This window comes from Schistocerca serialis, chromosome 4 (assembly GCF_023864345.2).
Source record: "Schistocerca serialis cubense isolate TAMUIC-IGC-003099 chromosome 4, iqSchSeri2.2, whole genome shotgun sequence".
Classification (NCBI taxonomy): Eukaryota; Metazoa; Arthropoda; class Insecta; order Orthoptera; family Acrididae; genus Schistocerca; species Schistocerca serialis.
Genome location: NC_064641.1, coordinates 442,606,475 through 442,626,793, shown reverse-complemented (window position 1 = coordinate 442,626,793; position 20,319 = coordinate 442,606,475). Strand labels below are relative to the sequence as shown.

The window sequence follows — 20,319 nt, the reverse complement described above, 5'->3', positions numbered from 1 at the left end:
GATTGAGCATCTACAATGGGAAGTTAATGAGTTAATTTCGAGTCACCTATACTCATTTTCTTTCTTATCTGTTGTAGAAATATATACATTGGTTAGTTGCACCACACTCACAACTTCACACATTTTTAGTTCACAAAATACATTTTTTTGTGTTTCTGTTGTGTACTTGGTCCTTGCTGATGCTAAATAAAAGTACCAACTCTTGATGGCACAGATGTGTCAAAACATATTTGGGCATAAAAATGAATAGTTGTCTGCATAGCAGGCCGACCTGAATTTCCATATTTTGAACTGCAAAGACGGCTTCTACCACTGCTTAAAAACTAAGCGATCTGACATCGCGGTTCTGTTCGGAAAACCTTGGCACTGTGTACCACTGTTAACTGCACAGACTTGATTATACGAAAGGACAGCTTGTTGTCTACATGTGCTCCCGTCATAAGCTCAAATTTGATTAATAGCTTCTTAAGACTGACAAAATGAACACAGCCAGCTGGCCGTGAACGGAAATATACAAATGCGCTTCGCACCCAACTTATCACGTAAGTGATAATGCAGAACTACTAACAATGTTTTGTTTTACGCTCTAAATAAAATTTTCGAATTCTGAATTCAGGTATTTTTATCCCGGTCACTGTGACTATGATCAGTGTCAGAACTGTACCAACAGGACTAATAATATATAATAACTTAAAACTTTCAATATCTCTAATGTTCTGATGCGATCGTTACCAGTCTTATAAAAATAATTTACCATTTCTGTCTCGTATGACATATTTGTAATTGTTAACTCATGCTCATCTGTCAAACGATTGTATCTAAACTTTAAGAGTACATTACACCTATACCTGTGAAAATTACGTACCTAGACATAAAAGAAAAGAGAATAAAGTTATGTCTACAAAATTATGAGTATACAGCTTGACTACTTTTATTCGATTGATTGGCACTTTTCTCGGTATTTTATTTCTTGTTATCCATATTACAAGAGAGGTGGTCCTGCAGTAAAATTCTGCTTACTACACCACAAAAGGACTTCTACAAACTTTAATTTTAATAGCACGATATTTTCACTACAATGTATTACTGTAAACACTTAGCACCCATATGAGATGAGTCGCCGTCTCTATTACTTAGTCAGCTCTTCCTGCTGCAATAGTGTTCCATCTAATCTGAACTAAATCAACAACTGTAGAAACATATTTACCAGCCTAGCACAGTCAACAATTTGAAACACAGAGTGCGAACATGTCAGTGTTTAAAAATAATTATATTGTAATCTGTTGACGCAATTCAAGTAGATCCTGAGCTAACGTTCGTCTTACCTGCACTAATTCTGACAGGACAGGCTCTCCTTTTCTTCCGGGGGCTACCAGTATTTCAAAAGTTACATTTTTGACAGTTTCCCTTAGTTCGTTCTTGACCTTCTTTTCTATGATTCCGTCTTTGCTTTTAATCCACTCCTGGTAGGGGCCGGACAATGCTTCGGCATGTGCCTTGACAATATTCTTTACTTGATCCTGTATATTGAGAGTCTGAGTCTGTTTGGAGAGACCATCAATAACGTGCTCCATCGTGTCTACTGCGGTTTTAACTCCCTCTACCTCATCAGAAATTGCACTATAATCTTCTTTCAATGTCGCAGATTGTTGATGGTATTCCATCACTTTCGAATTTGCCTTCTCTTGGCTGCTTCGATTTTGGCATCTAACCGTTTGGGTATGTCCTCTATTTTCGACTCTACTTGTGTGTCAATTTCTAACTTCATGGCCTTGATCTGCCTACTGATTTGGTTTTGTGCGTTACCCAACTGGGTATTTAAATCAGCTGTTATGTCTGCTTTTAGTTCGGTCTTTACGTTGTTTAACCGTGGATTTAGGTCATTTATCTCTGTTTGCAGGTCTGTTTCTACTGAATTTATGCCTGTTTTTACAAAATTTATACCTGACTTGACCAAAATTATATGAGTTTTGATAGGTTCTACATTCTAATGAAGGTCAGTTCGTCTGTTTTTAGTGATTCTATCTTCTCATTAAGATTTGCAGGGACCTGGTCTTTATTGCGCCGTCTTTCGGCCTTCTCATTGTCTTCGCGGGCATTTTTATCCATTTTTTTTCCTGCTTTTCACATTCCCTTGTCTGTGTTTCTTTCTGTCTTTGAATTTCGAAATCGCTTTCCATTATTGATTCGACCACTGCAGTCAGGTCACTTTTTTCAAAAACGGGAATAGTTTGCACACTAGGACCTGCTTCCAAAACTTCAGTCGTGGTTTAGTCTGCCTCCGCACGTATGCCTATCGCGTGCCATCGTAATGGATAGGGAGGTCCATTAGAATCACCGCCGTCATCTGCTTTTGTCTGTGTCCGCTGTTTATCATCAGCCATGTCCGTGAATTATTTGTCAAACGTCAAGATGCCACCGATATTATTTGTCACTGTAGTCAGTCGTTTGTCTGTGACGTAGTGCTATGGCTTGCTGGGACCTGAAATCAAACTTTAACTGTGGGTAACAATTGACGTTCACATACCTCAAGAAGACAAGATGGTTTTTATCTCTTAAATGACACACCTTTTACCACTTTTGTTCGCAACTATCCATCGTATTGTAAAATTTTTTGCTCTACACTGACAATAATAATACACTTTCTTGAATTTAACTACCGAAGACTTGACTATGGAAAAAATGAAATAAAGCAGTTTCAAGGCGGGAAAAGACAGGGTTAAGTTTTGATCAACCCGAAAGATGCTACGTCACTACGAAAGCTTGGCTACTGCATATGAAAATTTTACTTACTTTTTGCTGTCTTGATAGCTGTACGGCTGGATATTCGTGTTTTTTGGTATTTCCTGTGTTCGTTCTTCCGGATCGATTCAATGGTTTTCCCACTCTCTCTCGGATGAACTGTATCCGCATGAAAGAATGAAACAGTTACTAGAACGAGCACTAAAATTTTTTAAACACATTCATGAAATGATTTTTGATCAGTCTCGTTTTGGGCACCAAGTGAAGTGTTATAAAAAAATATAGTGTTGAAAATACAGGGTGATTCAAAAAGAATACCACAACTTTAGGAATTTAAAACTCTGCAACGACAAAAGGCAGAGCTAAGCACTATCTGTCGGCGAATTAAGGGAGCTATAAAGTTTCATTTTGTTGTACATTTGTTCGCTTGAGGCGCTGCTGACTAGGCGTCAGCGTCAGTTGATGCTAAGATGGCGACCGCTCAACAGAAAGCTTTTTGTGTTATTGAGTACGGCAGAAGTGAATCGACGACAGTTGTTCAGCGTGCATTTCGATAGAAGTATGGTGTTAAACCTCCTGATAGGTGGTGTATTAAACGTTGGTATAAACAGTTTCCAGAGAATGGGTTTTTGTGCAAAGGCAAAAGTTCTGGACGGCCGAGAACGAGTGATGAAAGTGTAGCACGCATCCAGCAAGCATTTGTTCGCAGCCCAGGAAATTCGACTCGCAGAGCTAGCAGAGGTGCTGCAAATTCCACAATCAATTGTATGGAGAGTCCTACGAAAAAGGTTAGTTATGAAACCTGAACGTCAACTACCCGAGGCGATGGATCGGCCGCCAGGCAGCCCGTGACAGAGCACTTCATCACTGGCCTCCAAGAAGCCCTGATCTTACCCCTGAGATTTTTTCTTGTGGGAGTACGTTAAGGATATGGTGTTTCGGCCACCTCTCCCAGCCACCATTGATGATTTTAAACGAGAAATAACAGCAGCTATCCAAACTGTTACGCCTGATATGCTACAGAGTGTGTGGAATGAGTTGGAATATCGGGTTGATATTGCTCGTGTGTCTGGAGGGGGCCGTATTGAACATCTCTGAACTTGTTTTTGAGTGAAAAAAAAAACCTTTTTAAATACTCTTTGTAATGATGTATAACAGAAGGTTATATTATGTTTCTTTCATTAAATATACATTTTTAAAGTTGTGGTATTCTTTTTGAATCACCCTGTATAATGAAATTTTGTGTGTAACCTGGCAACAGAATCAGAGATTGATTGTTTTGTCTTATCGTAACAAGTCACCGTAATGACTATTTCACCTTAAAAATATTTTTTTAAATATCGGCCTTTCTTTGGACAAAGAGCATCAGATTAATTTATTTGAGATTGGTAGAAAGTAACATTATCATTCATGACTGGGATGCAGTCATACCCGGATCGACACTAAGGGAACAAAAGATTTACTGACTTTAAAAGAAAAACAACACTACACAATTAAAATGGATTGATTCAGAAATGATAGTAAAACGATAATGTTCCTACTACCTTAATGCTGCGTTCGGTCCATCCGCGTGATCGTAAGTTCTGGAGATAAACTGATACAAAATAATTAATATTCAAGTAATGAGGAGATGGAGATACTTAAGGATAACTTGTTTAAATAAGCACACTTCATATATAACACAGGTTTTTTTTAATGCCACATACCGTTTTATATTACAGTTACAATAGCTGGTGCGTATTAACAAAAGCTTTGCACACAATAGCCAATAATTGAGGTTAATGTCCTCTTGATGGTGCCTGGTCGTAATTAATTACATAAACATATATGTTCTGTCATTGAGAAGACAATTAGTACATTTACAGAACATATTCCACGAATTATAAAACACAGATTGTGGAAAGCAGCAAGTCCGCATCCGCCTTTCTTGGAACAGAAACAGTAAAAGGTGAAGCGCTCAAAGCCTCATTTGAAACAACAGAATTCGTTTTATATCATTAATCGATATGTGTACATAGAGATTTACAGCCACCGGACAGGAGCGGCAAAGACAAACAATAATAGATTTTGTCGCTGCTATGCGACGGTTCATTTCTTTTACATTACAATTGTTTGATAACTTCTGGCCATCATACGTTTACTATTGAACGTATACTAATGTTTGTCAGGCAAAAATTACCAACATTAAATCTTCATTGCGCCGTGATATTTTCACGAATTTCAGTCTCCAACTTTCTGCCGCGAATGCGAAAATTAGTTTTTTGATACCTATCTAAATAGGGAGAAATGACCATTGTAATAAATTAAGGTAAGTCTAAACTCGCATAAAAGACGTAAGTGTTTGCTTTTCATCATGTGCACTGTTGGAGCGTGGAACAGTAGAGAAATGGGATGAATGAGGGTCGATGAATCCTCTACGAAACTCAAGTGTGAACTGCAGAGTAGTCTTGTAGATCTAGAGACAGATTATTTTATGTGAAACATTGTGTGTGTGTGTGTATGTGTGTGTGTGTGTGTGTGAGTGTGTGTGTGTGTGTGTGTGTTTACAGTGTGAAACTACACTTTTAAACTTGCGGTGTTTCACAGTTTGAATATACGAAAACGAAGTGCTAAATCGTTGAATGTGCTCTCTGTGGGAGTTTTATATTGTATATTTGTATAGGAAGTTTTTGTATGATTAATAATTTGATGTCTCATTTGCTGTAGCATGAGGACGCTAACATGACCTTCCGTTGGCCGTAAGTGGCTTGAGAGGTGACGCCTTCTCTTTATCTCTGACGCCAACCGTATGCCGGCTCCTCACCTTAGTTTGCTTTGCCGTAGCGTGATTAGGCAGGTGAAGTTTAAAAAAGAGCGGGCTATGACGGGCTGACAGGTCTGTTTCCAGCGCGGTTCGAGGGACTTTTAATGTCGGTCGCAGGAGCAGTCAGCCCTGGAACAGTGCGGGACCGACTGTTGGTTTGGCGTGACGCGTGGGTGGGAGGCCGTGTTGGCGTAGCGGAACTGGGGCTGCCAGCGCCCGCAGTGGAAGCCGTTCCTTTCAGTGGGCGGTTAGGCCTGGTGTGGCTTCGTCCCGTCCTGTGGCATCACGCAGTCTATCCAACCCTCTCGCTGCTGTTACAGACGGCGTCCTTTCTAGTGAGTGAACCATTCTAAGTTCTGTGCTCCTAAATACCAAGTTTCTGGCAGCTATTTTTCTGTTGCCTTGTTGTGATTGCGCTATTTTACTTTCTGGTTCAGCAGTGCCCGAGTTCTGCTCCTTCTATATTGCTATGCGTATTTAACTCAGTTTTTTTGTATGTTTAAAATAAGTTTTCTATGGTCGTGCCAGGCACGTACATTTCAAAAGATTTAATGTGAAGCCAGTCAGAAACGCTAAGCTCCTGTAGTTCTGTTAGTGATTCTTAAACTTCATTCAGTCTGGGAGGTGTCATTATAAATACTGTATATTCCAAATCTGCTTGCTGCTCGTTACCTGTATTCGGTGTTACTTAGGTTAGTTAAGCCTCTTAAACGCCCAGTGCTTCTATAAGTTGAGTTGTGTATTTTAATACTAATATGCTGGAAAGGAGGAAAGGTAGAATCCGACTAGTGATGATTAATTTTCACCTCCTTGTCAGAAAGCTGGTCTATATGGGCCACAATAGGAGGAGTTTTGGTATTTACCGAAGTAATTGACTACTCTGATCGCTTAATTCAGTGTTTACTAAAATTAGCGTTGCGCAAAAGGCCCATGGCTTCACAAGAGCCACAACGATTGGTTATAATTTTTTTTTTTCGTATGTTGTAGAGTGCAACTTGTTTGTCTGTGTCGTGTCCAACGCTGACTTAGGTGCTTCCGCCGTTGCACGCAGTCAATGGGGCCTACGCTCTCTCAGTGGTGCCGTAGTGCAACAACACAAACTCGATGACAAAGTGTTTTCTTTAAATAAAATTGTTGTAAATAATGCTATTCTTAAGAAAGAGGAAGTTGAGGGTACTGATTCTACTAGGCTCATCACGCTGCAGATTACGTAAACTAAAATTGCTGTTTGAAGGATTTTGTTCCTTTTTCTATTTTTCTCTACAATAAGTTTGTTTAAATGCTGTAAAATTGCAAATCCCTTGACAAAGGGATTAGTTGCATGGTTTTGAGGTTTTTATTTTTTTATGGAATTGCGATATCTGAATCTGAAGTTTCAGTTCAGTTGAGACATAATTTCGCAAGCGGTGCCTAGGAGCGTTCTTGTTTAACGTTGAGGAATTCATAAATAAACATTCAATTTTTCTTAGTAATTTATGCTGTTAATTATTATGTGTGTTATATTTCACAGGCTGACTGCCAGTGCCTCCAATTTATAAATTTAATATATTGTCAGTTTCAGTTTTCCCTTTTACTATCGCATTTGATTTAAGTAAAGTTTTCCGATAAGAACAAGTTACTGTAGTCTATAATATCTGTATTGATACCAGTGTGCCATGCTATTATGCTTCTATGTTGAGGTAAATGAAGGAAGTGAAAAGAGTATTGTTATACTGTGTCCTTAAATGGGTCTCGTCGTACTACTCCTGCAGCCATGTGCTTTGCAATAAGAAACCAAGGTCATGTGAATTTATAGCAAAATGGAGAAGAAAAATTTAATGGTGTCACGTAAACTGGGCTTTTTGTTTTATGCTAGAACTGGATCCCCACTGGTGACCTATCGGAAGACTGGGCTGTACGCAGAGCTGAATCAACTTTGCTTTAAGTTCGTTCCTGTTACCTCCCGCTGATTCTATGGTTCTCAGACATATAATTTGTACCATTAACTAAATTGGCAAATACTGCTAAAGCAACTGAAACAACCTTCACTTTCTACACTGAAGCGGGAAAGAAACTGGTACAGCCATCCACATTCAAATACAGAGATATGTAAACATGCAGAATCTGGCGCTGAAGTCGGCAACGCCTATAGAAGACACAAGTGTCTAGCGCATTTGTTAGATCGGTTACTGCTGTAACAATGGCAGGTAAAAATGGCAGGTTATCAAAATTTAAGTGAGTTTGAAATTGGTGTTATAGTCGACACATGAGCGATGGGACACAGCATCTCCGAGGTAACGATGAACTGGGGATTTTCCCATACGACCATTTCACGAATGCACCGTGAATATTAGAAATCCGGTAAATCACCGAATCTCCAACATCGCTGCGGCCGGAAAAAGATCCTTCATGAGCGGGACCAATAGCGACTGAAGAGAATCGTTCAACGTGGCAGAAGTACAACCCTTTCGGAAATTTGCAGCAGATTTCAGTGCTGGGCCATCAACAAGTGCCAGCGTGAAAGTCATTGAACGAAACATCATTGAAATGAGCTTTCGGAGCAGAAGGTCCGCTCGTGTACCCTTGATGACTGCACGATATAAGGCTTTACTCCTCGCCTTGGCCCGTCAACACCGACTTTGGACTGATGATGACGAAACATGTTGCCTGGTCGGACGAGTCCCATTTCAAATTGTATCAAGTGGATGGACGTGTACGGGCATGGAGACAACTCATGACTCCATGGACCCTGCAAGTCAGAAGGGTACTGTTCAAGCTGGTGGAGGTTCTGTAATGATGAGGGGTGTGTGCAGTTGGAGTTATATGGAACCCCTGATTCTTTTAGATACGACTGTGACAGGTGACACGTGGGACGTGCTATTTGCGTCCAGTAATACGACAGGAAGCAGTAGAACCCTGTTGAAATCTGCATAACAAATGCATAAAACATTAAGAAAATTTCTGTTGATGTAAATACTTCATACAATCAAAACTTGTCAAACTCTGAACCCGCAAGGCTGTCCAGTACAGAGACTTCTCTTTCGCAATATAAATTAATACCAAGATATAACACTAATGCATAACATAATGCACACAAGTAACAATAAGACAACTAAGACTTTACAACGCTCGGCAATGAAGACACCAGGCACACGAACTTCTGACTAAGGAATAATCCAAGTAGTGCCAGTACCGGTAGGCACTAATTAAAAAACAAACAATTAATACAAACAGCGCATCGGCATCTAAACTTTCTCAGAGAACATATGCACCTGAAACACTCTTTTATAAGAATTAAACTTCACAATCAGCATACAAGGTACAAATGTGATAAAAATGGCTGATAAGGGAATACAGAGTTAATAAGGCGGAGCTTCCAGCAATCTGATCGGGCACTAATTACAGAATGACCCAATTTTACAAGTTTAAATTCACATTTCGAGCGAAAGGGGCACCCACCAAGGCAGCGAAGGAACGAACTACAAAGCTTAACGATCTAACAGAACCAGGAACAAGGAACAGCTATACTCAAGAACGAGATCAAGACAGAAGGCCAGGAACATGGAGCCCGGTCTAAAGAAACACAGTTCCACTGGCAACGGCCAAGTCGTCAAGCCCCGATGCCACCTCCCACCGTCCCGGAGGAAATACACTGCGCTCCGCTTTTTTTCTTTTTTTTCCTTTATCGAGTTTCGATTCCCCCTAAAGGGGGCGGGCTGCCAGCAGCTTATTACGCCGCTCTTCAGCCTACAGAATTTGGTTTAAAAAGATGAAGATAATAAAAAATAATAACAGTTGGCGATAAAATCGGTGACTTAAAGGTAAAATGGCAGAAAAATTCTGGAGCTTGAAACATAAAACATAGGGTTGATGATGCAAATAAAACACACAGGAAGCAGTAAAATAATAGACAGACAATTAAAAAACACGGCGACAGTCTGGGTTCTGTTCGCAAGGGATATAAAATGCACACCAAGCGACAGTATGATTTCTGTTCGAAACACTGCGGAAAGACGCACAACACTGAACACTCACTTAAACACTGCACTAAAAAGTTGGCACAAATAGGACATACCACACCCGAGAGCAGGTGGGGGGGAAACTGGTCATATGACGGGAAAAAAGGGGGGGGAAGGAGAGGAAAAGTGAAGGGGGAGAGGGGGGTGCGCTCCGCTCAACTGAAGCATAAATCAACTACAACAGCACACTTGCAACTGCACATTCAAATTACAAACGTTCAAAAAATAGTTCAAATGGTTCTGAGCACTATGGGACTCAACTGCTGTGGTCATAAGTCCCCTATAACTTAGAAATACTTAAACTTAACTAACCTAAGGACAGCACACAACACCCAGCCATCACGAGGCAGAGAAAATCCCTGACCCCGCCGGGAATCGAACCCGGGAACCCGGGCGTGGGAAGCAAGAACGCTACCGCACGACCACGAGGTGCGGGCTTCAAATTACATAAAAGAATAAAAAATAGCATTAAGACAGGAAAGTTCGTCAGTTTTTTTTTTCATTTTTCGAACTCAACCCTTAATATTTCATTTAAACACCTTAACTAAGGTTGTTCCTTGAAACGTAATAACAACAGGTGAGTATTGCCTTAAACGGGCAATAGCCACCAAAACTATACTTTCATGGAATCTGATGTTTCATACAACGAAGTATTTCGTTTCTCGTTAATTAAGGTGCAAATTTTGGCACTTCATCACCAAGATTACAAAAATTTTAGATATACGATTGTAGCATTGTAAGTTGTTCCGAGCGAACGTTGTTTTAGGATAGCTTGGTGCATGTAACTTTGGGGGCTGACATCTAGCGGCCTATCCGGGAGACAAACGTGCACGTAGCACTGCCTGCCATTGGAAAGCTACTCACAAGGGAACCTCCCCATCGCACCCCCCTCAGATTTAGTTATAATTTGGCGCAGTGGATAGGCCTTGAAGATCTGAACACAGATCAATCGAGAAAACAGGAAGAAGTTGTGTGGAACTGTGAAAAACTAAGCAAAATATACGAACTGAGTAGTCCATGGACAATATATGTAACATCAAGGATAATATGGGCACAGGAGCGCCGTGGTCCCGTGGTTAGCGTGAGCAGTTGCGGAACAAGAGGTCGTAAGTTCAAGTTTTCCCTCCAGTGAAAAGTTCAAATTTTTATTTTCGGACAAGTATCAGAGTTCAGGCACTCACACATAATCAATTTCGCTCTCCAAAATTCCAGGACATGTTCAGATTTGCTTGGACATATGCAGGATTTGACTGCCTACACACGGAAAAAATTGAAAACGTTAAAAACATATGTTTTGACAGAGCACAGAGAAAACTGTGCGTCTGTGAAACTGTTGCATTCATTCGTTGCAGTTTATGTGACACACTCTTATGTTTTCATCACTTTTGGCAGTGATTATCACATCCACAAGAAAACCTAAATCGGGCAAGGTAGAAGAATCTTTTTACCCATTCGCCAAGTGTGCAATTTAGGGACAACATATTCCTGTAATGTGACGCACATGCCGTCACCAGTGTCGTATAGAATATATCAGACGTGTTTTCCTGGATCAAATGTTTTCGGTTCCCATTGGAGAGGCACGTCCTTTCGTCTACTAATCGCACGGTTTTGCGGTGCGGTCGCAAAACACAGACACTAAACTTATTACAGTGAACAGAGACGTCAATGAACGAACGGACAGATCATAACTTTGCAAAAATAAAGTAAGTAAACTTTTCGCTCGAGGGTAGACTTCAATCATGGACCTCTCATTCCGCAGCTGCTCACGCTAACCACGGAACCACGGCGCTCCTACTCCGAGATTATCCTTGATGTTGCATATGTTGCGCATGGACTACTCAGTTTGTATATTTTGCTTATTTTTTCATAGTTCCACACAACTTCTTCCTGTTTTCTCGACTGATCTGTGTTCAGTTTTTCAAGGCGTATCCACTGTGCCAAATTATAACTAAATCTGACGGGGGTGCGATGGGGAGGTTCCCTTGTCAGTGTCTCTTACTTCAGCGTACATTCACCACCTATAAGAACCTAAATAAACGATATTAAATATTATTCAATCATTTCCAAAATCGGCACACTACCTTTTGTTATTCAGGAGGAAACTGTATAAAAATTTCAACATTGTAACTATCATAGTTTAAGAGGTAGAGAAAAATTATTTAAAAAGTTAAAAACCGACACGTAAGGAATTAAATTCAGTTAGGAACTATAACAGTTTAACCTTTGGTATCATTTAAAAAACATAAACAGAACTCTCAGTGTGCTGGATTAATTAATGGAGATTTTCATATTAAAAATTTATATATTTTTTCTTTTCGTAATACAAAAACTACACAAAATTATTATTTGTTTCTAATATTGTTGTGGGAGTAAATGTGAGTAAATGAGAGTGTGTACGTGGGACATTCATCAAATTTTAATGTTGCATTATATACCGTCTTAAGTAACCTGCAAGAGTTACAAAAGCCTGTCGTGGGAAAATGGTCCTAGGGTATTTCCCCACTTCGCTGATGACGTAAGTCTAGGTGTGATTGCTATTGTAACAGAGACGCCAGAAAGTCAGCTGGAGTAAAATCTGTATCTAAAGAATATTTCCAGAATTATTGTTTTTACGTTTTCGTTTATTAAACATTACTATAACATTTGTATGTCAGACTGATGCAAATGCGTCTGTGTGTAAGTATTGGTACGGGCCAGTTTTGGCGTGAGTATGATCATGAACGAGCATTCTGGTTGGCAACCAGTATGGTCAGCCAATCGGAACTGAGACGGTTCCAGCTCGTTAGCTAATAGTTATACTGTGAATGAGGCTGGAAGAATGGAGTCACTAGTCAGCTATCGGACGTGCAGGTTATGTTGAACGCTTCCGTTTTTATTATGTGTAAAATAAATTGTTGGCTTCTCGCGTCCAAATTTGGTGGCCTTAATAGCAGTTGCATTTACGGACAGTTTTGGGAATTTTGGAATTGTCTTGTTGGAAAGTTAGCCACGTGTGAACTTTCGGCCTGTGTGAAAATTCTGCGTGGCGTATTCGGTACTAATTACAGAATATTTGGCGAGCATCTTTTGTTATAAAGACCACTGAAAAAGGCTGAATGTAAAACTCAGAGTAACAGATCAGTGACTGTGAGACCGCGTAGTGAATCAGGTCGGACTTGTGCAAACTTCTGGCTGCTTTGCGTGTGAAGATTGTGGTATGAATGAGAACTAAAGGTGATATAATAGTTTTTAAATAAATATGGACTTGGTAGAGCATAAATTTGTGTTATTCAGCAATAAACATTACTAGTCTGAAAATATTAGGACACCTATTTCAGTCGAAACGCACCGCATTACCACCCGAAATTATGTTAAATCACAATACAAGAACTGCTACTAGAGTTTAGGCGGACTTTGCAGGGCAGACATTAGGCGACGTTTTTCTTCAATGCTGCTTCTTCATCGTCTTGTATCTACTCCTGCAGAGTAGAGGGACAGTGAGCGGACGCCGTACTGAGCTAGGTGGACTTTGAATTTGAACAGTACGACGAGTTCCAAAACCCGCCCCTCCGCACCATCACTCGATAAGGAGGAACTCAACTGGTTTCCATGCGTACAGCTGCAGATCCGTAATAAGGTGGTAGGAAACTAAGGCGGAAAGTCGAGGCTCCGTACCGTATCACGTGTAACATAACTTTGATTATCACACTCGTTACTGAAAACAACATTAATTAACCATTAACAATTATATATAAGCACATAATTTCACCTGTTTAAGTTGAACACACACCATACGCCGAGGCGAACGGTTAATGCCAGGCGACACTCCGGCAAACTCTTGTTCTCTACATACACCGCTTGGCGAGAAAAGCCAAAACACTGCGCCTCGCTCGAGTCGGAGCCCGAAACCTTTCCGCCGTCTCTGGCCGCAGGACTACATCAATACCACGCGCAATGAGCTTGCGCACCAGAAGGGCCAATCTCCCGACCGTGTTGTCACCGCAACAGACAGACCACATATTGAGAGCTGCTGCCTCGACGCTGCAGATTTCAGTAGCCGTACCCACGGTGGACAACTGACTTGCGGCTGGCCAAAGCGAAATCTATCGCAAAGATGACACAATAAAGGGTTACTGGCGCCAGCCGCGCGACATATCAACACGTACGTAAGCGTCCTGTCTGATCACCTGCATCAGTTCATGTCCATTGTGCAATCCGACGAACTTGGGTAATACCAGCAGGACAATGCGACATCCCACACGTCCAGAATCTCTACAGAGTGGCTCCAGGAACACTCTTCTGAGTTTAAACACTTCCGCTGGCCACCGAACTCCCCAGACATGAAAACTGTTGATCATATCTGGGATGCCTTTCAACGTGCTGTTCGCAAGCTATCTCCACTTACTTGTACTCTTACGGATTTAGGGAGAGCCCTGCAGGGTTCATAGTTACAATTCCCTCCAGAACTTCTGCAGACAATAGTCGAGTCCATGCCACGTCGTGTTGCCCTATTTCTGCGTACTCGCAGGGGCCCTACAGGATATTAGGCAGGTGTACCAGTTTCTTTGACTATAATGTTGTAAAGAGCACCCATACCACAATGTTTTGTAATGAGAAACTCTTCGTTTATTCTATAATTCATGTGATAGATTTCCTAAATTGTGTGGCAAGAAATTTCGTACTTACCCTTTATGTGTTAGGCATTGCGCCACCAATATGCCTTGATACTTTTAAATTTTTGTATTTGTGGTATATTCTTTGTTTATTTCCATAATAGAATAATTTTAATGTACAGGTCTAAAATTTTTATTAAAGTTCCTGCAGACGAACTCGGTATAGATTAGGTTAGAGCTGAACTGATGTGCCAAACGTTATGTCAACAAGCCATACAGCCAATACAACCGACATCGAGAAAGTATAAGCAGAAATGCAAACACCTCGGGCTACACATCAAGGTGTCGTGAGGGGCACACTACATAATTCCACATCTGAGCACCGTTACAAAATCATATGACGGCAGGGAGACCGATCTTACGACCTAAAAGCGGTACTGAAATTACCACAACGAGGCAAGGAGCGTTGAGCGGTGCGGTGATGGGGACAAATACGCTAATAAGTTCATGTATTCAGACCCACCACGTCATAGGCAGTGGCGCCGAACTCCTCCGCGTCTATGTCATCGCGGATGATCTACAAGCTACCATCTTCGCACCGACCAGTTCGGGCCCGTCCGTGCATCGTCCAAGCCGTCTCGCTGCATTCTTGGCCGATCTAGGGTGATCAGCAGGTCCCCTCTGGATGACCACTGAAGACAGACGCCACGTAATTGTAAGACAGGGCGATCATCAACAGCGCCGCTCGCTGTTGAGGGAGCCGCTGCGATTTTCATGTGCGTTCCTGGCCACGATGGTCTGACAGGAATTGAGGCTGCTGATGCTGCTTCCAAGGCTGCAGTTCTCTTACCTCTGCCCGCTAACTCTTCCATTCCTTTCCACGATCTCCGTATTGTAGTCTGTCAGCAGATGGCGTCACTTTGGCATAACCACTGGTCTTATCTTCAAGGGAACAAGCTCCGTGGAGTTAATCCTCTCCCAGCGGCTTGGTAGACCTCCTCTTGGCCCTCTCGCCTAGCCCACCACTTTGTGCTCATTGTCGTGAACCTTTGACGGTTCGCCATTTATTGACCGAATACCTTTTTTTAAACACTTACGTTCCAGTCTGTAGCGTGTGGTTTACCGGCCGTTTTAGCTAGCGACGTGTGGACTGTCGACCTCCTTTTACTTTTTATCCGTGACAGCAATATGGCAAAGGTCATTTAATCTTTGGTTCGGGACCTCCACTGTCTCTGTGGCGTATTTTGTAGACCTTTCTCTAAGAGGAAGTCCACATTCTTAGCTATCTTTCCTTCCATCGATTGAGCTTATCCTGCAGTCGCTTTTGACTTTTTTTTTCATTAATGTTCTGAGAATATGACATGGACTCTTCTGACCTCAGTTGTTTTTGCCCCCTCAATCAAAAAAGAAGAAAAGAAAATCAAAAACGCTGATTCGGCAGCTGATCTGGAACACCTAACACTTCGATCGATTTCCTGATTACAATACGACCCTAAGCCCGGGACGTGGGATTGAGGTCTGTAAATGGTGCTGGAGTGTGTTTCTTAATACCACAAATACATGAACAACGTATTTGAAATAATAACACTGCAAAATGTGTTTGTAACTTGAAACCCAGGTCATGTAGAAAAATTTTGCGAAACATGGAAAAGGAGGTGTAGTTTTGTTGATTTATGATACAAATAATGATTTCAGGCAATAGTAATTTAGACAAGAAACGTGCATTTAATTTAGTGATTTATGGACCATCGCATAAATTAAACTATAATTCAGTATATGTGAACAAAGCTAACATTATAATTAATCTTGAACATCATATTACGACCATTTTGATAGCGAGGTGATACGTAAATGAAAGAATGACCCTCTGGTTTGTTAGAGAATTCCTCTTGTATCATTTACTAATTAGCGGTACCAGACATGAAATGTGTTTCATTTGAAGATAAAATACTCTGGCAGGACGCCAGATGATAAAGGCGAGCTATCGAGGACAATCAAGTGGCGTTAGCAGTTTTTAAACAAAAACCAAGGAATACAATAATAGATACAGGTCAACGTCGTAATTCACTGACTGCCGCGCGGAGTGACCGCGCTGTTAAGAGGCGCCATGTCTCCGATTGCGCGGTCCCTCCCGCCGGAGGTTCGAGTCCTCCTTCGGGCATGGGTGTGTGTGTGTTTGTCCTTAGGATAATTTAGGTTAAGTAGTGTGTAAGCTTAGGGACTGATGACTTTAGCAGTTTAGTCCCATAAGATTTCACACACATTTGAACATTTCTTTTTCGATATCCTACTAAAATTTTGAGAGCTTCCATTACTCGTTCAAATAAGAACGGAGCAGAGATTCAAAGTGAGAACAATGAAAAAGTGGCCAGTTTGACTGCTCGTGTCATGAGAAAACTTCCACCAGAAATTGGCCATCCGGTGGAGAATAGATGGTACGCTACGGTTCATGGTGTATAGCATGTGGTCCAACGTTCTGCGTTGACTCATATACCTCTCTGTGAACGATATTTCATACGTTGAATGGGGAAACGTATCAATCGAAATACCTTTTTACTCTATTTCTGTCCTATATAGCCGGCCAGGGTGGCCGAGCGGTTCTAGGCGCTACAGTTTGGAACCGCGCGACCGCTACGGTCGCAGGTTCGAATCCTGCTTCGGGCACGGATGTGTGTGATGTCCTTAGGTTAGTTAGGTTTAAGTAGTTCTAAGTTCTAGGGGACTGATGACCTCAGCAGTTAAGTCCCATAGTGCTCAGATCCATTCTTTGTCCTATATAAACAGACCTTCTCCCACTTCCTGGCTGACAAAATTGGTAATATGGGGCTCTCAACGTGCTGTTTGTTACTTTCAGTATTGATGGTTAGAGACATCAGCGTTTCCCCATTATGGCTAGTAAGGCGAGCATCGTCAAAGCAATATGAGTAACTGCAAACCACTCCGCAGTGTCTTATGGACTAAAGACACAAAAGATTACGGATGGTCAGTGGTCCACCTGGTAGGCATGTAAACATGGTGGATGCGCTGCTTCTGGAGGTAAATATGATTTCTAGCATCCGCGAGTCTGTTTTTCTTGCTTTCGTTGACGCATTACTGAATGGTAGCCACTTAAATGCATCATGGAACAGCAAAAGCACAATTTGGATCCATTCGCTAAGTATCGTTTGCATATCTGCTCCCTTATCCACAAAGCTACCAATGTCGACATCGATGATCACTAAGCAGTACAGATATTTCCATTTCGTTCTCCACTAAATAAGCCATAACTCGGGACATCCGTAGTATGCGAAAAAAGGGCTGAATGAATAGTCGCAAGTTTGATAATTTCGAGGAATTGCATTTCCAAAATGTTAATAACCACAACTGTTAGTCACTTGAGGCACGATGCCAAATATTTCACGAAAATACATTTGTACTATTGAAAGTAAGGATTTATTTTAGGGCTGGATGCTAAGAGTAATTGTCGTCATTGTGTCCAATGCTCCCATGGGACCCCATTGCCCTTTGCCGGATTCGAACATGGGCTTTCTGCTGGGCTTGAAGAAGAGGATGGTGGGGCAGTGTCCACGGCTGGCTCTTAATGACAGAATAATAACATTTATTGATCAAATGCAGTGCATTGGTTGTTTGCCGTCTGGGCGGGGTTTGCTCCTGCTAGCAATATTCTCGGCGGCACCCAGTGGTCGACAGATGCTCACATGAACGCCACCTGTGGCGACTGCAGGCGCGCTGTCTCAGAGACCATCCCCGGCGGCGGCTGTCTGGCGTCTGCGGGCCGGGGTCCCCAGCTCCGGCCCGGTCACGGTGTTTGCGGAGGCAGCATCCCAGGACGATGGCGACACTGCGTTACCGCAACGCACCCCAGTTGTTGACTCCCATTACAGGCAGCTACCTACTGACGGCGTGCGATGATAGTGGCGGTGAAGACTACAGTGGTGATCTGGTTTCGGGTTTTCAAATAGGGCTTTCTGCCGCTGAAATTTGTGGTTCTTTTCCCTCCACAGTAGTTCGGTGGAATATTCTCGTGTCGCTCCGCTGGCGTAACTGACCCGGTCACTGCTCTCGATGTTGACACCTGGCGTGCGACGAGCTGCTTCTTGTCGTCTCCTCTAATGGTCAGTGACACAGTGTCCACCGTCGTGTTGCTTAACTCGGCGCTCCGCCGACCCACTTGCGTCCCGGTTCCATACCACTGAGCTACGCAGCAGAATGTGACACACATACGACTTCTGCTGCCTATACTCCTTCACGTTTTAACTAACTTCGTTACCGTAAAACTACTACCTTTCACTAGTTTAATTGCTCTAATCATTCGACCCTCTACATTTCTCCTTTCTAGGGAAAGAATGTATCCTCGCATTCTGCCTCTAAATCTATTTACACTATTATTTGAAATCTCTATCAGTACTGGACTTCTACCACATTTACATGACTCACTTCCTTTCAAACTACATACCGTGCCTAGCCATGAATAATTACATCACAGTTCCCCCTCTTATACACCATTGTTCATTATGGTCCTTCAACACACTTGGTTCATGATTGTTCATTCATTACACAGCCTTATGGGGAGAGATGGTGGGGAGGGGGTGCCGTTCTCATCGGTACGAACCCATATGCTCAATGTTAGGAGGAGTAGAATTTGGGCGACTCTTCTCTTTATCAGGAAATATGTACTAACTTTGATCACCACAGGGAATAGACAAGCAGTGGATGTTAATGAACCAATGAGTACCAATTGCTACTGCTGCTTTCCTCTATAGCTTTTCGCCTGCTCTAACAAGGGAACCTCCCCATCGCACCCCCCTCAGATTTAGTTATAAGTTGGCACAGTGGATAGGACTTGAAAAACTGAACACAGATCAATCGAGAAAACAGGAAGAAGTTGTGTGGAACTATGAAAAAAATTAGTAAAATATACAAACTGAGAAGTCCCTGCGAAGACATGCAACATCAAGGACAATAGGTGCCATGGAGCGCCGTGGTCCCGTGGTTAGCGAGAGCAGCTACCCAACGAGAGGTCCTAGGTTCAAGTCTTCCCTCGAGTGAAAAGTTTAAATATTTTTATTTTCAGTTTATGTGACAAACTCTTATGTTATTACTTTTTTCGGAGTGATTATCACATCCATAAGAAAACCTAAATCGGGCAAGGTAGAAGAATCTTTTTACCCATTCGCTAAGTGTACAAGTTAGGTGGGTCGACAACATATTCCTGTCATGTGACACACATGCCGTCACCAGTGTCGTACAGAATATATCAGATGTCTTCCTGTGGAGGAGTCGGTTGAACTATGACCTTGCGAGGAAATGTTTTCGGTTCCCATTGGAGAGGCACGTCGTTTCGTCTACTAATCGCACGGTTTTGCGGTGCGGTCGCAAAACAGACACTAACTTTCTTACAGTGAACAGAGACGTCAATGAACGAACGGACAGATCATAACTTTGCGAAAATAAAGAAAGTAAAATTTTCAGTCACGGCAAGTCTTGAACCAAGGACCTCTCGTTCCGCAGCTACTCACGCTAACCACGGGACCACGGCGCTCCTTGTGTTACAATCTCCTTAATGTTGCATATGTTGCACATGGACTTCTCAGTTTGTATATTTTACTAATTTTTTTCATAGTTCCACACAACTTCTTCCTGTTTTTTCGATTGATCTGTGTCCAGTTTTTCAAGGCCTATCCACTGTGCCAACTTATAACTAAATCTGAGTGGGGTGCGATGGGGAGGTTCCCTTGTAAGAAATGTTCCATGGTAGCGTGATCATGTTGGGTGTCTATCATCTGATCCAGAGAGGAGAGCAGGTCCTCGTCAATGGTATCGTTAAGAAATGAAATGTGTTCGGAGGGTGTAAAACCGAGGAAGGGAGTTCACTACGTTATACTGACGGCTATCGTTTCCGTTATCGTAGCTGCTAAGCGGAAAGTGCCTCCAGATATCTCACCATGAATTCCATTGAGTATTCCTCCTTGATTCTGCAGAACCAGCCTTTGTGTGATATCTAATTTGCCCTGCTTGTAACGTGCACAAAAAACGACTGCTGCCTCTGTCACCGAATATAATCAGTGCTGTCCTACCTGCTGGAAGTATTACCCCTCCTCCGGCGATACTTCTTTAGGGCATTCCGTGATCCCCTTCTCAGAACAAATCAACGCGGACTCGCAAGACTTTAGAACTGTATGAC

At 42.0% G+C, this 20,319-nt stretch overlaps 1 protein-coding gene across 1 annotated transcript in view; it reads left to right on the top strand.

The window, feature by feature from the left end:
• The first annotated feature begins 5,802 nt into the window (after positions 1 to 5,802).
• LOC126475064 (peptidoglycan-recognition protein 1-like) overlaps positions 5,803 to 20,319 on the top strand; it is a 74,773-nt gene continuing 60,256 nt past the window's right edge. Inside the window, exon 1 of the mRNA XM_050102624.1 lies at positions 5,803 to 5,880. Within this exon, the coding sequence (XP_049958581.1) occupies position 5,880 (1 nt within the window). The 5' untranslated portion in view covers positions 5,803 to 5,879. The remainder of the gene's footprint in view (positions 5,881 to 20,319) is intronic.